Here is a 26271-nt window from a genome sequence, read left to right as displayed (position 1 = left end):
CCTGCAACTAGAACTTGCAACTACAAAAATTGTAATTGTCTTTACCCTTCTGAATGGACTAGTCAACTTTAGCATCTAATCATTTTCAAGGTCCTATAGCTGTTTTACCATGATTAAAAGGTGTCTGTTATATCCACACTCTTGTTTTTTTTTTTATCTTCTTGCAGACAGTTAATTAATTTCCACTGTATTTCTCAAGAGAAAGAGGAATGCATAAAGATGAAATCTTTATCGGCCCGGACAACCATCATTATGTATGAAGATAATAATGATGTCAAGTGTCATGACCTCCAGCCTAAGTATCCTTGGGCATAAATATCTAAATAAACAGGTGGATGACTATTTGAGCTCTCAACATCTTGATTAGTGAATCTTGTACTAGTTGTGTGAGTCAGGAGAATAAAAAGGATCAAAGTTTTGATTGACATGTCATACCACAGAAAAAATTGATATATGTTGATTTAGGCAACTGATCTGCATTGTGAAAGTGTACTAGATAATGATTTGGACAATATCACAATGGGAGCACTACAAATATTGCACCATATTAATGTAAGAGACTGCACCTACTTATCCTTTATACTTTGTTCATTTTGCTTGCTTTTGTCATTCTAGCTTGTATTCCTGGGAGTTGTATACATAGAGGGAGTAACAAACTCGTGCGACATGCTTACATGAAAATAGTTGTTCACAACTTACAAATGGGACATTGGCATCTTCCAAATCCAGTTACTTTCGCCGTTACATATTGTTGAAGAACATTTGCCATGTTCATTCACATGCTGAAACTTCATCTATTCTGCAGGGGTGTGTGGGTGTGTGTGTGTGTGTGTGTGTGTTTATGTGTTTGTTTGAATGTGTATGGAGTATTAAATTGTGTGGATTTATACATACCCAGGTAAGTCCCAATAATTCTTTCTTGATGAAGAGTTTTATATTGGTAAATAGAACATAATTATTCATAGAATACCATTGCTTGGTACTCATCCTCAATATCTATTACTGTAACTCAATAAGTATGAGAAATTGATCTTCTATCATTTTTTTAATACAATATGTGGCATTTACTTCAGAAGTGGCTTAATGTATATGATTAGGAGAGATCCTATTTCTATAATTTCAAAAAGTTCAAATTCAAGCACCCTTTGAATAATTCCCTTCCTAAAAGTAGATAATCTATTATCAGATTCAGCAGTTGCATTTCAAATTCAATTTAAGAAAATATAGAATGATATTTAGAATGGAAGTGCTGTTGAATCTGAGGATAATTTCCGGGCGCTTACTCATGTACATTGTTTATTCACTGAAAAAGGAGCAAGGTTGAAGGACTGAAAACTTTTGTTGATCTTCTTTCTGAAAGTGCTGTTGGATCTGAGGATAATTTCAGGGCTCTTGCTCATGTAGATTGTCTATTCTCTGAAAAAGAAGCAAGGTCGAAGGACCGAAAACTTTTTTGATCTTCTTTCTGATCATTGTTTTATGGTACTGGGAGGCCTAAGTTTTCCATTTTCCATGATCAATCTTGTCACTAGATAAAATTTGACATGTTCTTAACATATACACGAGAAAGAATCCAGAGTTTAATCTTTACTCTTGTGAAGTATCGCATTAATTTGTTTTGTTTCTTCGTTATTTGTGCCTTTATTTTTATTTGTTCTACTGCTCTGTTATTTATTTTTCATGTTGCTAGTGAACAGGTTGTGTGCATTAGTTTGATTTGGGATTGCATGCATTTATATGACCTGGAACTGCAATAGCTACTGTTGTCAGGAGGTCCAAAGAGCGTGTGATGATAAAGCAAAAGAAGTTACAGTGCACATGCTTTACACGTTGACTGATTGGTTGATCTGAAGATTGATTCTTAGACCTGTTTACTGTTTTCTTTTCTGGAAAACACATCACCTTTTTTTTTTTTCTTTTTTTTTTTCTGGTATGCAAAACTTTTTCTGGACAAAAAGATCCTTGTTTTTGTGACGTTAACACATTGAAAATTTGAAATATGATGATTCTTTTATATCACGTAATGAAACTTTTTTTTTTTTTGGTTATCATTATTCACCTTATTCTAGCAAATGCGATTCTTGGAGTTATCTTGCTTGGCTGACCTCAGGTGTGAAGCTGATACAAGAAAGTGGAAGGAAGAAATGTTGATTCTGGTTGGCGGATCAGTCATGTTAAAATATAAATAATGCCAACAGAAGTTGTAGGAGATTTTAATTTCCTGTATTTTGAGGAGGCAAAATGTCAATATGTGGAACATCGTTGGTTGCAGTCTCATTACAACATTTGAATAGCCCAAGATCCAGACCTTATGTTTGCCAACCTTCTCTGATTCCCCTGGGACGGCCTATGAAAATCTTGTTTTTCTTTCAATTGATGCCACGATAGCTCTCAGATATCAGCTGAAGACAACCATGGAGCACTAGAAATGGAATTGCTGGATACCTGATCCTGTTTGTGCAAACATAAACGACTCAAATCAGTACAGTTGTTGCATTTTGGTTCACACTGCTTGACAGATGTTGAAAGGTTTCTGTTTCAAAATTAAAAAATTAAACTAACCTGAGTGGTGTGAGATCTGATTCTCGGTTGTGAAATGTTAGAACTGTGTGGTGAAGGGCCAAAAATATTGCCACCAGCATTTTCTTTGTATGCATGTCCAAACTTTCTGAACCGGTCGAGCTCGGGCAAGATGACTGTCCCGAGATCAGGTCGATCTTTCCTTCTCAGTTCTGCACACTTCAAAGCGAGTTTAGCAAATGAAAGAGCCTCCTCAACAGGCCAATCAGTCACGGCTGGATCGAGCATTTGTTCGAAGGCTCCTTTTTCGATTGCTCTCTCCACATGGTGCGTGAGGCCCATCGGAGGCTTTGCTGTGATGATCTGGAGCAGCATTATTCCCAAAGAGTATATGTCAGATTTGACACCAAGCATGCCTGTCTGTTGGTACTCCGGGTCGATGTAACAAAATGTTCCAGCAGTGGACGTCATTCTGTACTGTGTAACATTATTTGCTACAGATGGTGGGACTAGTCTTGCTAGGCCCACATCACTGATCTTGCTTACGTAATTGCGATTTAGGAGGATGTTTGCTGGCTTCAGGTCTCGGTGAACCAGAGGTTCTGGCTTAGCCTGGTGGAGGAACAATAGTCCAGTAGCTATCTCTGCGGCGATTTTAAAACGCACCGTCCATGGGATTGGGGGAGTGTTGCCTCGACGGAAGAGTCTGTCTTCTAAACTCCCATAGTCCATGTATTCATATACCAAAATGCCATACTCGGGACATGCACCAAGTAGCAAGACCATGTTGGGATGCCGAATACAGCTCAGCACCTCAACCTGGAGGGACAAAATGATATTTGTTAAGTAGTTATCTTGAGATCAAAACGAGCAGCATGATAGAAAGAACTGTATTAAGATTTAGAATTAGTTGAATTCAGTGATAATGCTGGAAAGACATCTGAATGGTTTCAAAGCAGATGTTATTAAGAAAAGAAGAGAAATTTTAGGTCGTCTTTTTTGTTTTTTTGTTGAAATTCTAGGTTCTAATCTAAGATTGCTCCATTGGTTTGAAACACAAAAACAACCTTCTACTTATGGAGCTAAGGCTGTACATGTCTGATCCTTACCAGACCCCTAGTGGTAGGAGTCTCATGTATTAGGAAGCCCTCTTTAAATTTTAGTTCTTCATTTGAAATGGGAGATAAAGTGATCCAAAAGCAACTGAGATGGCGTGGACGTGTGTTTTTGAACATTTGAGAAGTCCCTGGCAAGCAGAAAGGATCAAAGAAATCAAAAAGTCAATCATGATAATGAGTTTTTTTTTAGTGGTATACTGATAATGAATTGAAATGCTTCTAATGACAGAATTGAGTTCCAGCAAACATCCCACAGCGGAGGTTCAAAATGCTTTCAGAAATAGTTGGAACAGAGTTTGATAGTCATGGACGTTCGTTCTTGAATGTGAAATCTGAATATACCAAATCAATGTAATGTTTGTGATCATAAAATACCTCACATGAGGATTTAGAAAGAAAACCTAAATAACTAAGCTACGGTCAATCACTTCTGTATGGGAGCTATACTGGAAGTCCAAGGAAAACTTAGATGGAACTTGAAAAGAGGGCAAAGGCTTGCCTTAATGAATGTAAGAGGACATCGAAAGTAATAGTGAATGAAGATTTAGAAAACCACCTCGGATAATTCAAAGATGGTTTTGATGGTATGGCCATGATTGCAGGTTGCTATATCGGGATAACTAGCTTTTTTGCTACGCAATTACTGTGTTTGGTTGATAGACGGCAACTCTATAATTTTTTAGAAGATAATTACGAAAATTGTAAGGGAATTTCTACCTCTTGCAGGAATTGCCTCCTCCCATGTGCTGCATCAGGTCTTAAAACTTTAATCGCAACAGGTGTGTGATCCAATGAAGCTTTGTACACGGGCCCATATCCACCTTCCCCAATCTTCAAGGCTGCTGAGAATTCATTGGTAGCCACTTCTATGTCTTCAATGGTATACTTCCTATAGCGAACATCATTTTGAACTAAAGCTTCCAGTGCTTTCTTCTTCTCTTCTGCTTCACGCTTTGCCTTCAACTCTGCATTCAGTCTCTTTTGCGCCTCATGTTCTGCAATCTTTTGTGCTGCTTCAGCAGCTTCAATGGCGGCTTGGCACTTGGCTTTCTCCATTTCAGCAATTGCGAGGGCTGTCTCTTCTGCATGCTTTAATTCCTCGAACATACGAGTTTCGTCCATCTTCCATTGTTGCAGCTCTCGAGCCTGAATTCCAGCCCGTCAGCAACCATACAACTTTAATGTTGTTCTATGAAGTATGTAAATGAAAATGAAGATAAGCACACATGCTGATACGAACTACAATTCTGACAAGAAATGGAAGTACATAAATATCTAAGTGAGGTACTTATGGCAGAAGACACTCCATAAATGCATGTAAACATATTATTTTGCTTAACTAGTAAGATGTTACCGAGTTATATATTTTGTGTTATTGATTTTTGTTTTAAGGAAAAGGTTGCCCCCCTTGTGGAGGAGTTTCCGGGTGACTGCGTCATGAAAAAAATACATTTGTCTGTAAGCCCGCACGGTTTGACGATGGAAAGGGAGCTGATTGGTGAAACCACATTTAATTGTTCGATCTCACCTTCTGTTTCGCCATGATTGCTTCTTTGCATGCTGTATTATACATCTCCATGGTCCGTTTTAGCTCGAGTCTGAGTCTTTTCATTTCAGCCTCAACATCTTGCTGCAGTTAAGTTGGCAACAGTAAAGATACCTGTCAGGATGCCAAGAGCAAAATACAGGACAAGTGCCTGATACCCGGCAGATGTACTTCAACCACTTACTCCAGCAATGGCAGGATGGTTGGCAAAAGATGCTGATGATGAAAACTCGAGTGAGTCGCTGAATTCCATGGATTGGAGGCCCATGTTGTCTTGTAAATCAGTATCACCATGGAAAAACCTTGGCGCACGGACAGAGGAGTCGAGGCTGTCAAATGATGCATTGCTTGCCGACCTAGCTCCAGCGAGAGGCCTATCCCTGGAGGTTGTTTTCATGTAATCATATTGTCCCTCAAAGGATGTTCTCTCCAATGAAGCAGGGTGCGTACCCAGACCTCTGAGACTTGCCCTTCCGAATGGGTTTCTGTTTCACCAGATACAACAAAGCAGTTCTCTATGAACACATTTTTTCCCCATGGAAAAATTCAAGCTAAATTTAGTAATAAAAACATTCTCAGTAAATTAACATCTACATCGAACTGTTATCCAGAATTTCAAAAAAAAAAAAAAAAAAAAAAAAAAGCATGACTATTATGCTTTTATCATTTACATTATGATAACACCATGAACGAGACTGCATTCATGGATTCCTGAGAACAATCTGATTGTGCGTAGAAGTAGAACATTCAGCACATGCTTTCTTTAAAAATAAAAATGATCAACGTGGTAATAATATATATGCTGTTGAATATTTGTTGCAACAACTGATGTTTCATATTTGTTACCTCACACTGTCTTCTGCATCTGTTGCTTGGTGAGACAACCGATGCCTTGCTGGTGGTTGTCTTGGAGGGGCAGCATTAGCAGGCGAGGAACCTTTTGCTGCCCGGACTGTTATTGGCTTCCCTTTGCATATGACGTGCACCGCACAAAACTCTGGCACAGCTTTAGTCAAGTTTGATGGGACATCAGGGTTCCTGAATCTCCTGCAGGGAGGAAGAACAACTGCTTCTTGTAAGGGTTTCAAATTCCAAGAGCTTTGACGCACGAGGGAAGTGATGGAGGCAGGAAGTCATAGAGACCTCATGAGGGCATTCCTGTTTGAGGCACCAACAACAATATTCTGGATGTGGTTGGCGGAGATGTACTCGATGATGGCCTTCGAGACATCCACATCTTCCAAAATCACCTCATTCAGCTGCAACTGAAGGTTTCCGGGGGGGATCGATGTTACAAAATGGCTTTAATTATCATGAAGTCAATTCTTTGTTATTAACTGTTCCAAGTTTTGTAAAACGGAAAAAAAATATTTATACGTTTCGAAAGAGATAATTTAAAGAGTATTTCTGTGTTACATGTTTTATGTCAATGATGAAACTTTACTTTGTAGCGAGCCATTTTATAAACTAGCATGTTTTATATCAACTGATTCGAAGTCATATGATTGTGATGATGCAGATCTATAAGATCATCAATGTGTCGGATTAAAGTCGTACCCCTTTACGAGCAAAAAAGCCGATGTAGGGACGGAAGAGCTGTGCTATCTCTTCATCTGCTTGCTCTCGTGTGGCTTCGGTGCTGGTTTCAACCCCTGCAGTACCCTCTGCCAGATGTGAATAACAACTATGAGGATGATTATGATCAAATGAGTTATTCAAGATGATCGGTGCTGGACCCTGCATGCAGAATAAAAATTTGCGGTTCCTGATTGCCGTGTTCTCTATCAGGTTCGTGTACTGCCACTATATTAGCAGCCAGGAGTCACCATTCAACTGGTATCAAGCATTTGAAACCAAATGAAGTTGTGAACTGTGACTTCCCTTATTCTCCCCTCACCATCTCAACAGATTCTCCCCAAGTTTTCAAATCACTCTGATGTTTGGTTGAATTCTGTAATTACAGAAGCCTATCCTCTTTCGAAATTAATACGTATGATTTCTCTGTGTTAATAATTACACCAATTATCATTGGCATATATCACAAGACAAACTATTCTTTATGTTCGGAGTCATATATAATATCTTTCTTTGACTGATCTTATCATCATCTCGATATGCCGGCTATCAACAGTAATTTATAAACAAACTGCTGGCTCTGTTTGCTGCCCTGTCGCTACCTAGATATCTTTATTTCTGGCAACATCTCAAACACTTCCCTAAAGATCATTATTTAAGATGACCCAAAAATATGAAGCTACTTGAATTTTTCTTCGGGGATGAAACAGAGGAGATAATTTCTATAACGAATTGATATGACAATAATTCGGCTGGCTAAAACGCAATGAGAGGGCTAAGACACTGCATGATAGGTGTCCTTCAACATGCCAACCTTAGTTTATAGACCATAACAGCATTTCTTGGGGCAGTCATATGCTAGTAGCTTCTTGATTCTTGCAACGTATCGGGGCTTCCTCCACCCCCCACTAGAAATCCAGAGGTTCCCGTTTGGGCCTTGGGGTTCTGCATTTCCAAAAAAAAAAGAAAAAGTTTGAACCTAGAGAACTATAACTCGGGGTAGGCCTCCATTCCTCTCTCTCTCTCTCTCTCTCTCTCTCTATCTCTCATAAAAAAAAAAAAAAAAAAAAATCTTGACGCTTCTACGGAAGAGTTGGGATCAAATCTCGTTGTCCGTCGTGAGTTACAAGGTATAAAGGACAGTAATGATGATGGTGATGATGATGAAAGAGAGAGGGTACCTACGATTGTGGGGGTGAGATCGGATCTTCACGTGAATGAGGGTGACGATTTTGGTGTCGCCGGTGACATGGTCCACCGCCCACTTGACTGCATGCAGGCTATTCTTGTCCTTATCCACCGCCACTGCCGTCACTGCCGCGGGACCGCTTCCCTCACCCGTCGGTGGAGATGACAGAGAGTGTGTTCCGAGATGCATTTCGATTGCCCCAACTTAAAAATTGTATGACCTTTATCACAAGTAACGGCAATTACAGGAGGAGCCGAGGAGGGCGATGGAGAGGAAGCGAGGTCTCTCGTCTCGTCTCCTCTCCTCTCTCCTCTTCGTCTTTGCCTTCCTCTTTCTCCTCCTCTTTTGCACTCTTCCCGTATCCTTACGGCCTAAAATTTCCAACTATAACAAAATAACGACCCTAATCTATCATCAAAAGTCCTTTGACCATGCACAAACGTACGTCTGTTTGTTCTGTCTTCCACGTTTCCATTTCAATCCTTTTTTAATTTCCTTTCTATGCCGGTCTTCATGCTAGCTCTTCCTATGGCTTCCTTCTGGCCGCACGTCCATCATACCTCGAATAGAGGGAGTTGACGACCAATTCCACCCCCTCAAACCAAGTTCCCAACTCCATCCTTCTCTTGCAAGGGCGGCAACAATTGAGGGTACGTAGCTTGAGATTGAGATGGGTACGTCAACCTTGTCTAAAAATCGATCGCGACTTGATTCGAAGAAAACTTCATAAAGTTACCAGCTTAAAATAGGTACGTGCATGCTTTTGAGAACTAGGAGCTATTTTCTACCCTCTATCCTTTACAGAAGCCCAGGCCCCTAAGCTGACCGCGCTGCATGCGGAACCAGAAACTTATATCATGCAGGGGCTCAGAGCAAGGGATGAATCTCCACCTTCGACAACAAATGGCTAGGCTTGTACCATGTTAGATGGTTAGTATTGAGGTATTGGATTGTTTGGACTAGTCATAGGCAATTCTAGACGTTCTCCAAGGCTAGATGGTTAAGACAAGCGCATCAGACTGTTTGGATAAACTATCATACTCAAAACAATTCTAGATATTCTTCAAGTTTTCACCTAGCTAACCAGGTTGGTTTGGTGGTATCCACCGTATGGAGAGAAAGTATTGCATTCAAAGGGTCTTTTTATGCTGGTACCCAAGGTACTGTCTATCATCCTCTTTGGCATGCTGCTTGACAAGTCTTGAATTTGGGTGCTCTTATTTTCATTCTCGATGATTTTAATTATATTATGTCCCCACAAGATAAGTTGGATAGGAAACCTTTTAATATAGACAGAGATATTGGGGAATTTCATACATTTATTTCAACTATGGACTTGATTGATCTTGGTTACGAGGGCTCTAGATTTACTCGGTGTAATAATCAAAAGAATCTTTTCAATTAGGATTTATATGTGAATAATGTTATTTATATTTATATACTGTTGCTTGCTTCAACTCTGCTTAGCATATACGGTGCAGTCTAGATTGTTGTTTCTTGGGCATGATTTAACTATATCTACCATGGTTCACATTGGTTGATGCAATGCAATTTTTTTGGTATTGCTTTGATTAAATCATGGCTAGCTTAATGATATTATACAATATCAATAATAAAGGTTATGCCAACCTTTATATCATTTCTAGAGACATTAAGAGATGGGCAGCCAGTGAAGAACTAATAATGTTAGTTATGACTAATTTGTACCTTTCATCATGGCTAATGAAACTTTTGAACTTGTGGTTGAGCAATGAGGTCAATTTTGTAATTCAAGCAATCCAGTCAAATTCCTAAAGAAATAGGTGACTAATAGGTGCTTTCCAAGTGTGGCCATGCGGTGTAATTTATCATATTTGATCTTTATACATGATGCTTTTGATTAAGGAATTATTTAACTAGCAAAGAACCGATTATCCACTACATGACTTGTAAATAAACTTTGTCCATCTGATGTGGAGATTGCAAAAGGCTTGCAATCTCTACGATACTTGTGATAAGGGATGACAAAATGTTTATAATTAGTATTTGACTTCGGGATCTAAAAATAATATTTCTTTTACACATGGAAGCCATATTCACATAGAGACTACAAATAATCAATAGATCTACATAGAAATTTGAAACTAATTGATCATCCATAGAGAGAAAGTTGCTATTGGGGTCCAAAAATGGAACTTGTTGACTTCAGAATCTGAAAATAATTATACTTTATCATATTGATGAGGAGTCTACAAATTTGTTTAGTTGACTCTACATGCAGCTTGTGAATAGGGGTATGAAAATCATTCATCTAAGACATAAACTACTTTTTAACTCATTGAAGTCACATCCATATGTAGATTGCAATGATTCACCAACTCCACAAACTCCACATGAAACTTGTTTTTGAGAATATTTCATTTTAAGGACCTGAAATATTTTTCAATCCATACTTCATGGAAACTGCGAAAGTTTGTAGTTTTTGTTTGAGACTGGGGACTAGAAACTGTTTAACAATACATCATGGAACCTAAAAAACTAATTTCTTTTAATACACGGAAGTCAAGTTCTGCAATTTTTGCCTGCTTGCTATTGAATTAGTGATCACGGCTCAAAAAATATTTTAGTAGTTTGCTTAGAGGCTTGGAAATAATTCTCTATCTGAGGATCAGAGAAATGTTTGTAAATTCTATCACCATTCAGAACTAATGATTAGGAAATAATTTTTTTTATTAATTCACCCAAGAATTTCGAAAATAGTTTTTTGATAATATAAAAATAATTTTCTTTGACGCATGCCTGCAGAGACTGGAATCTGCATATTATCTGCAGTCTTTATGTGAAACTATGGATCAAGGTTGCAGAAGCCAGAAGATATTACTCTTCTGATGGCAAATTGCGGACCCTATAAGAACAGAAATCAGTACTGTGTTACGCCTGCGGTCTTCCGGTGGCTAACCCCGCAATCGAAAACCAAACCAACTTCCTTCCACCCGCCTCGCCGCACTCGTCCTCCGGTCCTCCTCCCCGCTTCCCTATCCTTGCCAAACGGCAGCGGATGACGGGCGTCGCCGGCGAGGTCATCCCCTCCTTCACGTCACCCCCTCCCCCTTCGAGCCCCCTCCCTTCTCTTCTTGTCGAATCAAGACTCGATAACCCTTTGTTTTGGGTCTCTTCTGCACTGGGGGAGCTTGCCGCAGTCGAGCGAATGGATCGCAAGGTGGTGGACATGTACATGTGATCTCAAGGTGAAGTCCCAAGAAGTCCTCGTCCCGTTTAAGAGGGCTCTACGGCACAAGAAATGTGAGATTTTCGCTGATCCCTTGCTCCGGTAATCTTCGTAAAGATAGGATTTTTAATCTTTCTGAGGCTAAGGATCGAACATGCTGTGTAGGCTGAGACGTCGGTGTTGGATGGAATCCTGCGGCCGCTCCAGTGAGATATTTGGTGTTGGGATCTGTTGCGGCCAATCCCCTGGAGTGTCGGCGAAGAGCATTTGCAAAAAAAGTTCACACTAACCGAAGCTGTGTCTGGGATCTTCTGATGCTTAAATCAGAGAGAAGTGGCCGAGCAGTAAGTAGAAAATAAGTAGTGATAGAGTTTCAACATCGAATTGCTTTACCCTTGCTGTCCCCATACCTTCCTTTTATATAGGCAATTTGGATGTAACCGTTGAATACGTGTCGTCTCACTTTTTATAGCACTAAAGGATAGCTAACCCTTATTATCGGATCATGATCATAGAGTTAGTGGATAGTTTATACCTATTAATGATTATGGTATGTGATTGTTTCCCACGATTGTGATATCGTGATTGTAGATTAGACAGTTGGCAGTCGGCCATGACAGTCGACAATCGGCCATGACAGTCGGTCGTTTGACAATCGATCGTAATGACTCTACTTCGGTCATTATGATGCTGCTTTGGTCAGATGATGTTGATTTAGCCAGATAGTGATGGTTTGGCTAGATGATGTTGGTAGAACGTCGGGGTGACGATACATTGATATCCTGAAGCTTTAGGTTCTAAAGGAACATCTTAACTTTAATTTTGAAATAAACGTACCTCCATGCTCTTTTTTGACTCAGAATCTCAACTTCAGCATTAAAATATCTTGACCTTTTGGGGGAGGTCACATCGAAGATCCCTTCAAAAGGGCAGGACAAGATAGCGTGGGTTCCAATGGGACCATGCTTAACATTTTGGAAACACAGCCATGCAATATCACCCCGCAGAATTGGGAACTGATCTTGAGTCGGGTGTCGACGCAGAGTAGGGGGGAGGAGGGCCGACCTTGAATTGGGTAGCCGACATAGAATCGGGGGAGCAAATCTGATTATCCCAACAGGATCCTCTTCCATTAGTTGGATCAGAATGTGAGTTACCTTTGTTAGTTTAATTTCTTCAATCAATTTTACTAAAAATTGGGAATTTATTTTTTTCAAGTTGTCTTTCTTTCTTTTCTTCCTTTGTCATAATTTTATCAGCAGGAGTTTGTACTCCTGACAGCTGAGGTTGACTGATGGTTGAGCTTTGATTCACTAGTTCCAGGATTTTGAAAGATAATAAAGCTAGAGAAGGTGGAAATCAGGTCACAAGTGAAGAGTTAGGTTTGGCTTATTATATAGAGACACACTGGAACACTTTTGAACTTGTTGGGCGATTGAAATCATAGAGACAGGGAAAGAGAAAAGATGGAAAATCTGTTATCGAAAGTTCTTCCAATTCTTCTCATCATGCTATCTTTAACTATGAAAAGTATAGCATTCATCCTTCCTTTAATCTCTGTCAATCACTCTCCTGCCATGCTTCCAGCATCAGATAGAGAATAAATTATTCTTCAGGTATTATTTTGGATAAGAATCTTAACTTGCCAAAATTATTATTATTATTTTGACAAGTAACATAAAACACTATAGTAGTAAAGAAAAGAATGAAGCATGGAGAGATTGTGTTACAAGGGATCTGATTATGCATCATGAAAGTGTTAATTACTAATACATTGTTTACCAAATCAGCGAATGGAAAAGTGAAAAAAAGGCATCATTGCTTTTAAGAAATCTCCTTCTCTGGCTGATAAGGGCATTCTAGGAGAGATGTTTTATACTTTGCCGTATTTAAGCTTTAATATTTGTTTTCCAGAAGAGATAAGGGAAACTAGGTCAGATTTTTTTTTGAGATTTTCTGACAGAGACCCTTAAAAGGGAAAGATAACCTAGCACATGTCCTTACTGGAATAATTTCCATGCCTCATCTACTATCATGACAAACTCATTAATTTCAATCTCCTCATGTTAGCCCTGACTCGATGATAACTTTTGCAAACTTGTGTTCAGAGTGGCCATAACCGTCTGCCTCAAATCTTGTACTATTTTGAAGGTGGTTTATCATGATTTCTTGTTTCATTCTCTCTGATCTTGTTTCTTAGCTTCTACGTTACACATTTGAAACTGTCCTTCTTCTGTAAGATCTTGTCTGTGAGATCTTGTTCTTCTCTGTTATACTTGTGACTCCTGTTACATTTTTTTTGTTTTGCTCCACTTTATGCATGTTTTTCATTATTGTGAAATTCATCTCTCTATGGAATGGCAGCTTCCAAATTCTCCTTTAGCCATACTTGTGGTTTATGCGTAAATATTGCATAGCCATGATCAACCTTTATCCCCCATGGTCATGAACCTGGTTTATAGATTCTACTTTGGCATGGTTCCCACCTTAGTCTGAGTTCTCCCAAAGGGAGGTGACTACAAATCCATCCTCACCAATTTTCATCCATTCTATTTGGTTTCATAATGAGCTTTAATGACCCTTCAATAATACATTCACTTTGACCTTTATACACATGGTCTAGCCATCCCAGACGATTCTTCCTTTTATGATTCTCAGTCCTCTTAGGTTTCCTTTAATGTGCTCGTAAGTATATGTTTCCTAGAATTGCCACAATATGTAAATAGATGATCTCTGCTGCATAGACCAATTGTCCATGCGCCTGCTTCAATTCTTCTCTTTCTAAGCTGATTTTGTAGCTGTTTATTGGTGCTTATGTCAATTGGTTGTTGACAGTCACTTTAAACTCCAATTACTGCAACTCCACTTTTTACCTCCAAGTTAATTGAAACCAAGGGTGCAAAATCTTTTTGCTTGGTGAGTCTGTGGATCCTCAACTCTTATTGACACTAATAGTATCATATTTTAAAAGTGGAGACTCTTTAGAAAATCAGTTGCATAATAAATCCACATGTTGCTAGTGATTATTTTCTTCTTAGTATGGTAGCATTTCTGGTTTTCTCCATCCTTTACCATGTATTTCTTTTTTCATTTAATTTCACATTAACTCTAAATCAGCATTCTATGTGCTTTTTTGAACCTGTTATCTTCTCCTTTTTTGGTAGCTGATGGCTAAATACCATATTCTTCTGATTCAATTGCTCGCTTATGTTTCATGGATTGACATATTTTCTTTCTAATTGCTACCTTATAGGACAATAAAGGGCTCAGATGTGCCCACTACTGTCCTGAAATATGCCCGAAATTCTTGAAATATTTTCATTGAGTCACACCAGAAGCTCACTATGGAATTTGCTAGTCGATCAGTCAGTGGTGGTATTTGCAGATAATTTTCTGACTTTTAGTTTGTTACAATTCTCCACTTACATCTCTGGATACATCATGATTAGATAGTTGCTACATTCAGGGCCCTGTATAAGCATTCCAATACAAACAATTGGTCACAAATCATTTGCTCAAAGCATAAGGAACAACAAACAATCTCTTCTTGCATGCTTTGCAAAGCAATGGAACATCACATATATCAGCACAGGCAAATGTTGATTTGCACTCTCAAGCCTTCAGCAAAAGCGGCATGTCTACTAATGCTTGCCAAAATTCAGAAAATGCAGCACTATTACCTTATAATGGAGGCCAAGTAAACTTGGATGACAATACCCAAACATGGAAGAAATATGATGTTTTGGCTTCTTTCAAGGACATCCCTTTTGTGATTTCACACTCCACAAAATAGGTCAATGAATTGTTTTTCAGCTGCAGCTGGAAGAAATTTTTCATCTTGTTTGTTGACTAGCACTACACCAAGCCTCGTTTTTTTATTTTTGGTTTTTTTTTTAAAAATTCTTTGACAATATGTAGTATAACATATGAGATGATAAATTAACTTTAATGCTGACATCTGCTAATTTATATAATCCATGCAGTCCAAAGCTCCAGCTGAAGTCGTAGAGTTGAGCATAAAGTTAACACTTTGCTCTTGCAATGTACAACTGAGCTTTTTGAAGATCTGGTCCATGCTAAGAAAAAGGTTAAATTTGGAATTTTTTTTCATTGATCCTGACTTTTGCGCACATATGAATACACTGTCATATGAAGGCAGAGGGGCATTAGATTATATTTTCCACTCATATTCATGGATATGAATTCTTTTAGTGTTTATTCACAAATTTCTATCCTATTTCTTGATTCCGATTTTACTAGATGCTCCTATTTCTAGGCCCTTTTCATTTAGAATTTGTTTTTTTTCCCATCATTTTCATTTTTGTACAAGATGTTGCTCTCCTCTTTCTGACCCTTTGATGTAGACTTAGATCACATCTTAACTGGTGCTATTTCTAACTAATTAAAAAAAAAGGTGGCTCAGTGCATGGCCCACTATTGCGGGGTCTGGGGAGGGTTAGATATATGTAGCCTTACCCCCATATGCGGAGAGACTGTTTTTATATTTTAAACTCGTGACCTCCCAGCCACAATGGAGCAACCTTAACTTTGCGCCAAGGTTCACCTTTTGATTTCTAGTCTATGATGTCTGGTTTAAATGAATTGTTATGCCAAAAACATGAAATCTTCGTTCTTCTCTGTGCTATTTACTTGTTCATATTTTGTTTTTAGGGAGAGAGAGAGAGAGAGGAAATGTTAAAGCAGATTGCAGCAGAAGAAAAGGCCAACTGGCCAAGCATTTGGAGGTCATCAAAGAAGTTCATGGAACAAGAAGCTTGCGAAAGAGGCCTTGGATAGACATAGCAGAAATTGTTGCCAGCAAGGTGTTGTCAGAGTAATCAAGTGTGGTAGATGCCCTTATCTCAAATGACAAAAGATGCTGAAGTTGCTCAAGGAATGAAATAGAGGTCAGGAGTGATGACTTCTCTGATACCAAGGAGATTACCGAAGGAAATTATGGTGATATATGCAAATGCAACCTTGGCCACACCCCAGTAGCTGTCATGGTTCTTCGGTAGCATAAAGAGGAGTTCTAAGAGGGGTACGCTACAAGGCTATAATTCTTGAGGTCTGTTTAATTGATTAATACACTATATTTCCATCAAAATTGTTTCTTTCCCTTTCTTCTTTTTTAGATAATTATTTTTATAAGATGAAAACCCTAGCTTATTCAATTTTGCTGTCCTGACCCTTTGTTGCCCTCATAAACCTGGTGGAAGATAAGAAAATGGTGTTGTTTATATCACATATTATACAGTTTGATCTTCTTAGCCAACTTTGTCATCCGCATATGATGTTACTGCTTGAGTCTGCCCTGAAAGTGGCTTGTCTTGCATATGAAACATGGAAAACTGGAGCCTGGGACGTCAGCTATTTACAGGGAGTGCAAACAGACGCTCCCTTGATTTATCCGATTTCAAATTATTTTTGATGTGGCCTGAGGACTTGATTTTTTATGTGGAACCAAGCCTGAGCCTATTGTTCACCTTGATCTGAAACCAGGAAACATATTGTTAGATCGGAATTATGTAAGCAAAAGTGGTGATGTTGGACTGTCAAAACTCACGTCAGATGTTGTACCTGATGATCTCGCAGAACACAGAAAACATTCTTTCTGGTTTACTTCATTCCATGGATCCTGATTATCAATGCACTGGCATGGTCCAACCGAAATCACTCTTGTTTTCTTTGGGTATCATTGCCCCTCAATTGCTGGCTGCAAAGCATCCAAGAGGACTCATTTTTTTATGTAGAGAATGCAATTAAAGGAGGTTCTTTCACTGATGTACTTGACAATATCAGATTGGTCACTTGTAGAGGCAGAGAAATTAGCAAAGCTTGCATTGAAGCGTTCCAGACTAAGACTAAGAACCTTTGAATGTGGAAAATGTTTGTTTTAAGTTGAGAGGGTACAATGTTTGTGCATGAAGCCACTATTTCGGTAAAACTCACACATTAATACGGGTCTTCTGGTTCTATCTCCATCCTTTTTCCAATAGAAAAAGATCATCTTTGTTTCTGTGCAGGAAATAATGGATGACCCCCATGTTGCTGCTGTTGGATGAACACATGAATGTAGATCAATCAAAACACGGCCTGAAAAACACCAGGTATCTCCTGACCCCATACTTAGGCTTTCTCATACCTCCATAGTTCTGAAACAGTCATTGCATTCAGCTAGACAAGGATGAAAGTCTCATGCAACATTCTCAAACTCCTGAAAAGAAGAGACTGTTGGATTGTACTATGTACAGTCATGCTGTAAGCCTGAAAATGGCCTTGCATTCGGATTTGTGAAAGTGTTGCAGATGGGAAACATTTGATGGGTGGAGAAAGTACATCGAATGCTGCCTCCGTGTATATAGAATCTGTGCCCTTTTGAGTGGTTAGTATTAGAAATTAGCAGAATAAACAATTCATAAACCGAAGCTTGATATCTTTATCACGTTATTTGGTTTAGCTTCTTGAAATTGCCAGCAAGTGATAGACTAGTCGATGTATGCACTAAATATCGATGTAATTAATTGTGATACATCTATGAGAAAGTCAGTTAAATGATGCTGCATCTATTTGTAAAATAGTGCTTTGAGAAATTGCACATTGTTGGGATATACCGGTCAATCACTCTCACGCCGACTCACTGTCGGGCCCGTCCAACCGACGTCCGACTCTACCGACCGACACCGTCCGACCGAAGGTATGTCGGTCGGGAAGATCCTTCCCGAGCCCGACTGGCCGAACGACGCGGCCCGACCCCCGACTTTGGCAACACATCAGATTGGCCGTCGGGGGTGGTGGCCGATGTTCGATCCCCGCGATGCGCCGCCCCAGCTGATGGTGTCCCTGGGTCTTCACCCAACACCCCACGATCAAATGCCGACGTATGGTCGGTCGGCTCCTCCGAATGCCGTACGACTGCTGTGGGCCGTCGTTCTGGCAAAGGCATGCGGCACAGCCGTCCTGGGATATTGTCCTGCCAAGGACATAGATTAATCCCAGTGATGTGACAAGCCCACGGCAATTTGACAGTCCGCGGCAACTCAGACGGCCTCCGACGATTTGACAACTCTCCCATTGTCTGCGCCATTAATAACGGCGCCATGCCACACTCTACTATAAAACGGAGAAGGCAACAATGCTGGGGGGCTTCTTTTGAGGTCCTAATTCTCTCTCTCTCTCTCTTTCTGAGCTCCTTGGTTCTTTTCTACTGTTGCCTAGTCTCCTCTCTGACTTGACCGTCGGAGGATCTCCGCCGGAGTCACCTCCGATCAGTGCGGACTTCTTTTGCAGGCGCTCGTTCCCGACGATCAGGCGACGAGGGGATTGGCCGCAACAGGTTTGGCGCACCAGGAAGGGAGGTCACGACCTCCACAGAACTCGAAACATCCTTTCAAAATGATAAGAACCAGGGCTCAGCGATCGAGAGCCATCGGATCGGTGAGGCACTCTTCCCGTCGGAAAGAGGCCTCTCCTCCACTCTCCATGGCGGAACCTAGCTCTCCGCATCCTGCGGTGACCACGGAGGCGCAGATCGCGGCGATCGTGCGGCAGATGACCGTGTTGACGGACGCGGTCAAGAGCCTTCAACAACAACCAACCCGATTGCCACACTCGTCGGTGGAGCAACCGGCGGCACACCCAATGCCCTCCAGGAGCAGCCGCCGACGTCAGCACCGGTCTCCATCCCCTCCCCAGGAGCAGCCGTCACGGCACTCCCACCGAGGGGGGGAAAGGCGGACATAGCATGATGCCCATCGGTCCCGATGACCTTCTCCCTCCCAGTTGGAACGAGCAAGGAAGGAGATGCGGCCGCGGGCACCGTCCGCCTCCCTCTCAGATTCGTCGGGAGACTCCACCCCCGGGGTCTCTCGGCACCGACGGGTCGACGACTACGAATGCAGGTTCGAAGAAATCAACCGTCGGCTTGCCCAGCTGCAGGTGGACGGACAGAAGTCCTCGAACGACGTCGACTTTCAGACCGCCCAACCTCTCTCTCGACTCATCCTCGATGAGCTGATCCCTAGTCGGTTCAAGATGCCTCATGTGGAGCCCTACGACGGCTCCACTGACCTAGTTGACCATTTGGAGAGCTACAAGGCTCTCATGACGATCCAAGGGGCGACCGATGTCCTTCTTTGCATCATTTTTCCTGCCACACTTAGCAAGGCCGCCAGGGCATGGTACTCCGGTCTCCGCTCAGGAAGCATTCACTCCTTTGGACAACTCGAACATGCTTTCGTGGCCCACTTCAGCACTAGCCGGAAGCTCCCACGGACCTCCGACAGCCTTTTTTCCCTCAAGCAAGGAGAAAACAAGACGCTCCGACACTTCGTGACGCGATTCAACGCAGCCACGCTCGAGGTTCGGGACCTCAACGAAGATATGGCTATCTCAGCCATGAAGAGAGGGCTAAGGGGGTCCCGATTCACGTACTCCTTGGATAAGACCCTCCCCCAGACATACGCCGAACTGCTGGAGCGTGCGTACAAATACATGCGTGCAGATGAGGGAGCTTCCGACCGACGCCTGACTGAGGCCAAGGGACCGAAGGAGAAGCCTAGCAGGCCCCCGACCAACAGACATGTCTCACCTGAGCGACGGAGCCCGAGATCACCTCGACGGCGGAGTCTGAGGCCGACGTGTCCCAGGTATGACTCCTATACCCCTCTCTCTGCTCCTCGTGCGCAGATTTTGATGGAGATCGAAGGGGAAGAATATTTGCGACGGCCTTCGCCTTTGAAGGCAAAGGGCCTTGACCGACGAAAGTATTGCCGATTTCATCGGGGCCACGGCCACAACACCGAGTAGTGCATCCAACTCAAGGATGAAATCGAGGCCCTCATACGTCGAGGGTATCTCAAAAAATTTTGAAGGAACCCGCCGACTCGATCCGTCCCCGACCGACGACCCCAACCGACTGAGGAGGCGATGAACAATCAGCCCACGATCGGGGTCATTAACATGATCTCCAAACGACTGGACCGCGGGATGACTACTGAAAGGGAGCCGACGAAGAAGCCGCACTGAGATGATGTAATTACTTTTACAGACGAAGATGTTCGGAGAATCCAAACTCCCCACGACGACGCTATTGTTGTCTCGACAATAATAGCAAATTATGATGTAAGAAGAATCTTTGTTGATAATGAAAGTTCAACTAATAATATTTTGTTTTACTTGACCTTCTCTCGGATGCGACTATCGGCTGATCGGCTCGAAAGAGTCTCCACGCCCCTGGTGGGTTTCGTTGGGGAAGCCGTCATGGTGGAAGGAGAAATTACTCTTCCCGTGACAGCCGAAACCGAACCATGATAAAGCACCGTCCACTTAACTTTTGCGATCGTCCAAGTACCTTCGGCCTACAACGTCATACTTGGAAGACCTGGGCTAAATGCCCTCAAAGCCATAGTTTCGACCTACCACCTACTGGTTCAATTTCCGACCAAAAACGGAGTCAGGGAGATGCGCAGGGACCAACAGCTCGCCCGGCGATGCTTCTAAATCTCTGCTCGAAGTAACCAAGCGAAGGACTCCCCGACGACTGACAGGCTGGACCAGCGGGGAGAGGAGAAACAGGGCGAATCGACCGAACAGCTGGTTTTTGTCCCAATAGCAGAAGATCCCGATTGAGTGGTCTGGGTCGGATCCCAATTATCCGACCTTGAGCAACGGCAGTTAGTGGAGCTGCTGAAGGCCAATACCGACGTATTCGTTTGGTCGGCAGCGGATATGTCCGGCATCCCTCCGGAGACAATGACTCACCGACTCAACATCAACCCCGAAGTGAGGTCGGTGAGGTAGAAGAAATGATCTTTCGCTCCCGAAAGATAGAAGGCCATCGACGAAGAAGTAGACAAGCTGCTCGAGGCAAGCTTCATCAGAGAAATCACGTACCCCGATTGGCTCGCCAATGTTGTCATGGTGAAGAAAGCCAACGGGAGGTGGAGGATCTGCATTGACTATACCGACCTAAATCGTGTCTGCCCGAAGGACAACTTTCCACTTTCAAAAATCGACCAGCTGGTAGACGCGACGTCCGGACATCGACTGCTCAGCTTTATGGATGCCTTCGCCGGATACAACCAGATCCGGATGGCGTCCGAAGATGTGGAGCACACAGCCTTTGTGATCGCCAAGGGCCTTTACTGCTACAGGATAATGCCCTTTGGGCTGAAAAATGCCAGGGCCACCTACCAGCGACTTGTCAATAAGGTCTTCAAAGATCAAATCGGACGCAACATGGAGGTGTACGTGGACGACATGCTGGTAAAGAGTGCGCAGACCTCAGACCACGTCCGAGACCTCGAAGAAACTTTTCGTACTCTTCGACGACATCAGATGAGGTTAAATCCGACTAAGTGCACCTTCGGGGTGACTTCGGAAAAGTTTCTCGGATTCCTCGTTTCTCAACGAAGAATTGAGGCTAACCCTGAGAAGATAAAGGCAATCATCGACATGCGGCACCCGGGCACCAAGAAGGAGGTCCAACAGCTTAACGGAAGGATCATCGCACTTAGCCGATTCATCTCTTGGTCAGCAGAGAGATGCCTCCCGTTCTTCAAGATCTTGAGACAGACGAAGGACTTCTCTTGGCCGGACGAGTACCGACAGGCCTTCGAGGATCTGAAAAGGTACCTGGCCTCTCCGTCGTTGCTTGTGAAGCCGGAAGTTGGGAAAACACTGTACCTCTACTTGGCAACCTCCCCGGAGGTGGTTAGCTCGGTACTCGTCTGGGAGAACGAGAGCCGAATTCATCAACCCATATATTACACCAGCAAAGTACTCCACGAAGCCGAAGCCCGATACTCAAAGATGGAGAAAATGATATTCGCTTTGATCGTGTCTGTACAACGACTCCGTCCGTATTTCCAAGCGCACGCTATTGTGGTCCTCACCGACCAGCCCCTAAGGACGATCTTGCGCTGCCCCGACACATCAGGACGACTGACGAAATGGGCAATGAAGCTGAGTGAGTTCGACATTCAGTACCGACCACGACCGGTCTTAAAAGCTCAGGTCTTGGCTGACTTTATTGTGGAGTGTCCGACAACCGACCAAGGATCGGAAGGCAGGAGTTCTGAAGAAGTTGCAATCTCCGAACCTGACCCCGGGTCTACCTGGGTGTTGCACATTGACGGAGCTTCCAACGCTCGAGGGAGCGGGGCTGAGTTCCTGCTCACCAACTCGAAAGGAGTGGTTACTGAGTACGTCCTCCGGTTCGACTTTAAAGCCTCCAATAATCAAGCCGAGTACGAAGCGCTCCTCGCTGGCTTGAGAGTAGTGAAAGAGCTTGGGATCGACAGCCTCAGAGTCTTCTCTGACTCCCAGCTGATCGTGGGACAAGTTAAGAGTGATTTTGAGGCACGAGATCCGACTATGGCAAAATATCTCCAGAAGGTGAGAGATCTCGTAGCACACCTCAAGTATTTCGAGATCTCCCATATTCTCAGGATGGAGAACGCTCGGGCTGATGCACTCTCCAGGCTTGCGACATCGGCCTACGATGCCTTGGGTCGGACATTTGTGGAGAGCCTCGAGCAGTCGAGCATCGACAGGGCCGAAGAAGTGCTGCAACTAGCGGCCGAACCAAGCTGGATGGATCCGATCATTCAGTATCTGACCGACGGAACCCGCCCCGAAGACCCCACGGAAGCCAAACGACTCCGATGGGTGGCCTCCCAATACGTAATAATGGATGGCCGACTCTACAAAAGGTCATTCTCCCTTCTCCTGCTCAGGTGTTTGGGACCAACTGACGCGGACTACGCGCTCAGAGAAGTACACGAGGGGATCTGCGGAGACCACTTGGGGGGCAAATCCTTGGCCTACAAAGTCCTACGGCAGGGTTACTACTGGCCCACTATGAGAAAGGACGTGGCTGAGCTGGTTCGGAGGTGCGAGCCATGCCAGAGGTATGCTAACATACAACACCGACCAACCAGCCAAATCACTCCTATTGTCGCTCGGTGGCCCTTCGCCCAATGGGGGATCGACATACTTGATCCTTTTTCTCCGGCATCTGGCCAAAGAAAGTTCATAGTCGTCGCGATTGACTACTTCACAAAGTGGGTAGAAGCCGAACCTCTTGCGCAGATCACCGAGCGAAAGATGGAAGACTTCGTTCAGAAGTCTATCATCTTCAGGTTTGGACTACCGCACACCATTATTATCGACAATGGACGACAATTCGACAACCGGAACTTTCGGGAGTTCTGCACGAGATTTCATATCACGCACCGACTGACGTCAGTCGGGCACCCACAGTCCAACGACGAAGTCAAAATGACCAACCGGACTATTCTGCATGGACTAAAGATCTGACTGAATGAAGCCAAAGGCCTCTGGGTCGAAGAATTGAATTCCATCCTATGGGCGTACCGAATGACACCCCGTATCCCGACCGGGGAATCTCCTTTTAGTTTGGCTTATGGGACGGAGACGATGATCCCGCTCGAGATCGGGCTACCATCGACTAGAGTCGAGTAGTACCAAGAGCCGGGCAACTCCGAGTACCGGAGGGCCGACTTGGACCTCCTGCCTGAGCTCCGACGCGAGGCCCAACTCTGCATGGCTTCCTACCGACAGAGAGTAGTCTGATACTACAACGCTAGGGTTAAGCCAAAGCTTTTCCGGCCTGGGGACCTAGTCTTGAGAAAGACAGAAGTTTCGAGGCCTTTAGACCAAGGAAAGCTGGCTCCGAACTGGGAAGGACCCTACAAGATAGCAGACGCCTATGGGCCGGGAGCTTACCGACTGGAGACTCTAGAAGGAAGTGCCATTCTCCGAACTTGGAATGCCGACAATCTAAAATTGTACCATCAGTAAATTCTGTGTATCCTTGTTCGGAATGCAAATTTAGCTTCAAAACTTCAGAGTCTACAATCTCGGCCCTCCAACGGTGCATCGGCGCTCGTTAGTAGTCCAAACCTCGACGCCGTGACTCGGGCCCAGCATTCCATTAGAAATCTACGGCCCAACCGTCGACAGTGCATCGAACTCTTACGACGACCGACATATCTACTTTGGTGGAAGGCCGGCGATGGCGATGGGACCCCCCTAAGTTTAAGCCGTGCCCCTTCCTCAGCCAGCACCCGAGCAAGGCGACTGGCTAACTTGCCGACTTGGCTCTGGTTAAGAAAGGCAAAAGATCAATGCGACCAATGTCACATTCGCAACCCACCGACTAGGTCACGATCGGTCGAAGGGTATTCGGTTTACCACCGTTTACCGCACGTCGCGACGCATACGCCCGACAGAGAATTGGGCAATGGGTGACCGACTTGTCATCCACTGAACGCGTCGGACATTGTTCTATTGCTGGACCCTACGAGATGATCGGGCCAAAGGGCTACGCCCGAAGGACGGACGACGCCCGACTCGACGAACATGCCCACCAACTAAGGTCTGGGCAACGGGCGTTCGACTTAAGCTCTCGACTGTCGGGTCATACAACAGTCGGGAGGCTGATCTAAAGTTGGAGTTCGCTCTGCCTTTGCCATGGCACGCACTATCGACTATTTCGGATCGTTACCTGGGATCCTACCGAACGTCCTAACTAGTACGTTGGGCTTACGACTTATGCGTTCGAAAGCATTTCGACGAGTCACACAAGACACATCCCAGGATACATAGAGACAGAGAAGAAGTCAAAGTTAAAAAGGTTTTGATTTCATTAAAGCTCGAGCTAAGTTTACAAAGTTAGGCCGAAGCTCGATTACAAGTATACCAAACAAAAGTAAAAACAAAAGACCGACTAATCACCGGAGTCGGCTTCTTCCATCGGGAGAAGATCGGGGGCGATCGGTGTATCCGCTCGGGTCTGTGTAGCTTCAGGGGTTGGCGTCGCCTGACCTTCGGCAGCCTGGTCTGCGTCGGCCTCCACCGCGACAGTGCATTCTCCCAATAACGGGTCGACCGTCTCTCCTGTGGCTTGGGCCTCCGACTCTGGCGGGACGATGCTACCGAGATCGAGCTCCGGATACAGGCTCCGGACGGCTTCCTGAGCGTCCTCGTATCCCACTCGGTATGAGAGGAAGCCGCTCTCCAGAAGTTCCTCCCGGTATTCCTCGGAGTCGTGGAAGTCCTCCACGACCCGACACATGGCTTCTTTCGCCGACTCCGCCTCCGCCCTTGCTATGTCTGCGTCGGCCTGAGCGGTGGACAGGTTCTCTTCGGTCTTGGTGAGATTCCCTAAGCTTATTCGGAGCTGCTCGCGTTCGGCCTTGAGTTCCTTGGCAAAGTCGTCCCGCTCGTGACGTAGCCGACGAACAGTGCGGGATTTTTGCTTGGCGTCCTCACGAGTCGACTGTAGCTCGGTCTCCGAAGCGGCCAAAGCACCGTTAAGTCGGGAGACCTCCTCGGTGAGGTGGAAGATCTCCCCCTCAAGCTGGGCCTCCCGATCGACTGACTGCTTCAGTTGGTCGACCAATATTACTTTGTCGGCCTCGGCAGCCATGGCCTTATCCTTCTAGGCCGCACGAAGTTCGCCGAATCTCCGATATCCGGCCTCCAGCTCGGATATGTTATAAATCAGCTGCAAAAAATAAAGCCGACCATCAGAAAATCGAACTTATGAAAAACAACAACAAAAATGAAAAGGAAAGAGACTTACCCAGATCATAGTCGGGTAAAAAGAGGACATCATGTCAGATACACGCTGATTCTTCATGGCCTCAATATCGGTCGGGAGGATAACTGCCTGGCATAGTCTCCTGGCCAAGTCGTGGTTGGCCAGGGCCGATGTCCCTTCGGGAAGTGGGGAGTCGATCGATGCTCCACTGCCGGCCGACCTCCTATCGTCGCCAGGTGCCATCGGGGCCTTCCCTCACGCGGACACCCAGGCCCTAACGTCAGAAAGGGAGGGCATGCTCTAGCCCGACTGGGTCCCTCCCGAAGGCGCGGCAGCCGCCGACACAGGTTGTTCGGGCTCGCGCGCCTCTACCCGAACCTCTTCTGTCGGCTGAGCGGCCGGCACATCCTCGATCGATTCCTCAACCGTCCGCCCCTCGGATGGAGCTGCTCCTTCGGCCGATCGTCCCTCGGACGGGGCTTCAACAGGCACTGTCGGCACCGACAGTGCGATGATCGGCTCCCTGTCCGACTCAGCTCCCGCTAC

General features: G+C 44.1%; 1 protein-coding gene and 1 long non-coding RNA gene across 4 annotated transcripts; one reads left to right on the top strand and one right to left on the bottom strand.

Annotated features, from left to right (window-relative positions):
* Window positions 1–2132: 2132 nt before the first annotated feature.
* Window positions 2133–8368, bottom strand: LOC105040395 (U-box domain-containing protein 52). 2 transcript variants are annotated; one of them, XM_073254763.1, is made up of 9 exons: window positions 7945–8368; window positions 6742–6848; window positions 6328–6449; window positions 6031–6231; window positions 5369–5669; window positions 5167–5268; window positions 4356–4784; window positions 2563–3339; window positions 2133–2451 (listed from the first exon to the last, which is right to left on the bottom strand). In XM_073254763.1, exons 1-9 carry the CDS (start codon window positions 8135–8137, stop codon window positions 2392–2394), a joined length of 2292 nt encoding a protein of 763 aa, XP_073110864.1. In that variant the 5' UTR covers window positions 8138–8368; the 3' UTR covers window positions 2133–2391. The 2 variants fall into 2 exon arrangements, with proteins under 2 accessions (XP_073110864.1, XP_073110865.1); XM_073254764.1 differs by having other exon boundaries at window positions 6742–6836.
* A 2373-nt stretch (window positions 8369–10741) lies between these two features.
* On the top strand, window positions 10742–17706 carry LOC114913972 (uncharacterized). 2 transcript variants are annotated; one of them, XR_012140239.1, is made up of 5 exons: window positions 10742–11230; window positions 11322–11500; window positions 15140–17097; window positions 17183–17266; window positions 17334–17706. It is a non-coding gene; the product is annotated as an uncharacterized lncRNA (long non-coding RNA). The 2 variants fall into 2 exon arrangements; XR_012140238.1 differs by having other exon boundaries at window positions 15140–17266.
* The last annotated feature ends 8565 nt before the right edge of the window (window positions 17707–26271 follow it).

The sequence above is a fragment of the Elaeis guineensis genome, chromosome 3 (assembly GCF_000442705.2).
Source record: "Elaeis guineensis isolate ETL-2024a chromosome 3, EG11, whole genome shotgun sequence".
Taxonomy (NCBI): Eukaryota; Viridiplantae; Streptophyta; class Magnoliopsida; order Arecales; family Arecaceae; genus Elaeis; species Elaeis guineensis.
This window is presented reverse-complemented; position numbering and strand designations above follow the sequence as displayed.

What these genes read in the sequence shown, in the direction of transcription:
- LOC105040395 (XM_073254763.1), bottom strand. Translation starts at nt 8,137, where the DNA reads ATGCATCTCGGAACACACTCTCTGTCATCTCCACCGACGGGTGAGGGA. An exon ending in CCGATCTCACCCCCACAATC is followed by an intron (nt 6,849 to 7,944) that starts GTAGGTACCCTC and finishes CACATCTGGCAG; the next exon opens with AGGGTACTGCAGGGGTTGAA. An exon ending in TCAGATCTCACACCACTCAG is followed by an intron (nt 2,452 to 2,562) that starts GTTAGTTTAATT and finishes TTGCACAAACAG; the next exon opens with GATCAGGTATCCAGCAATTC.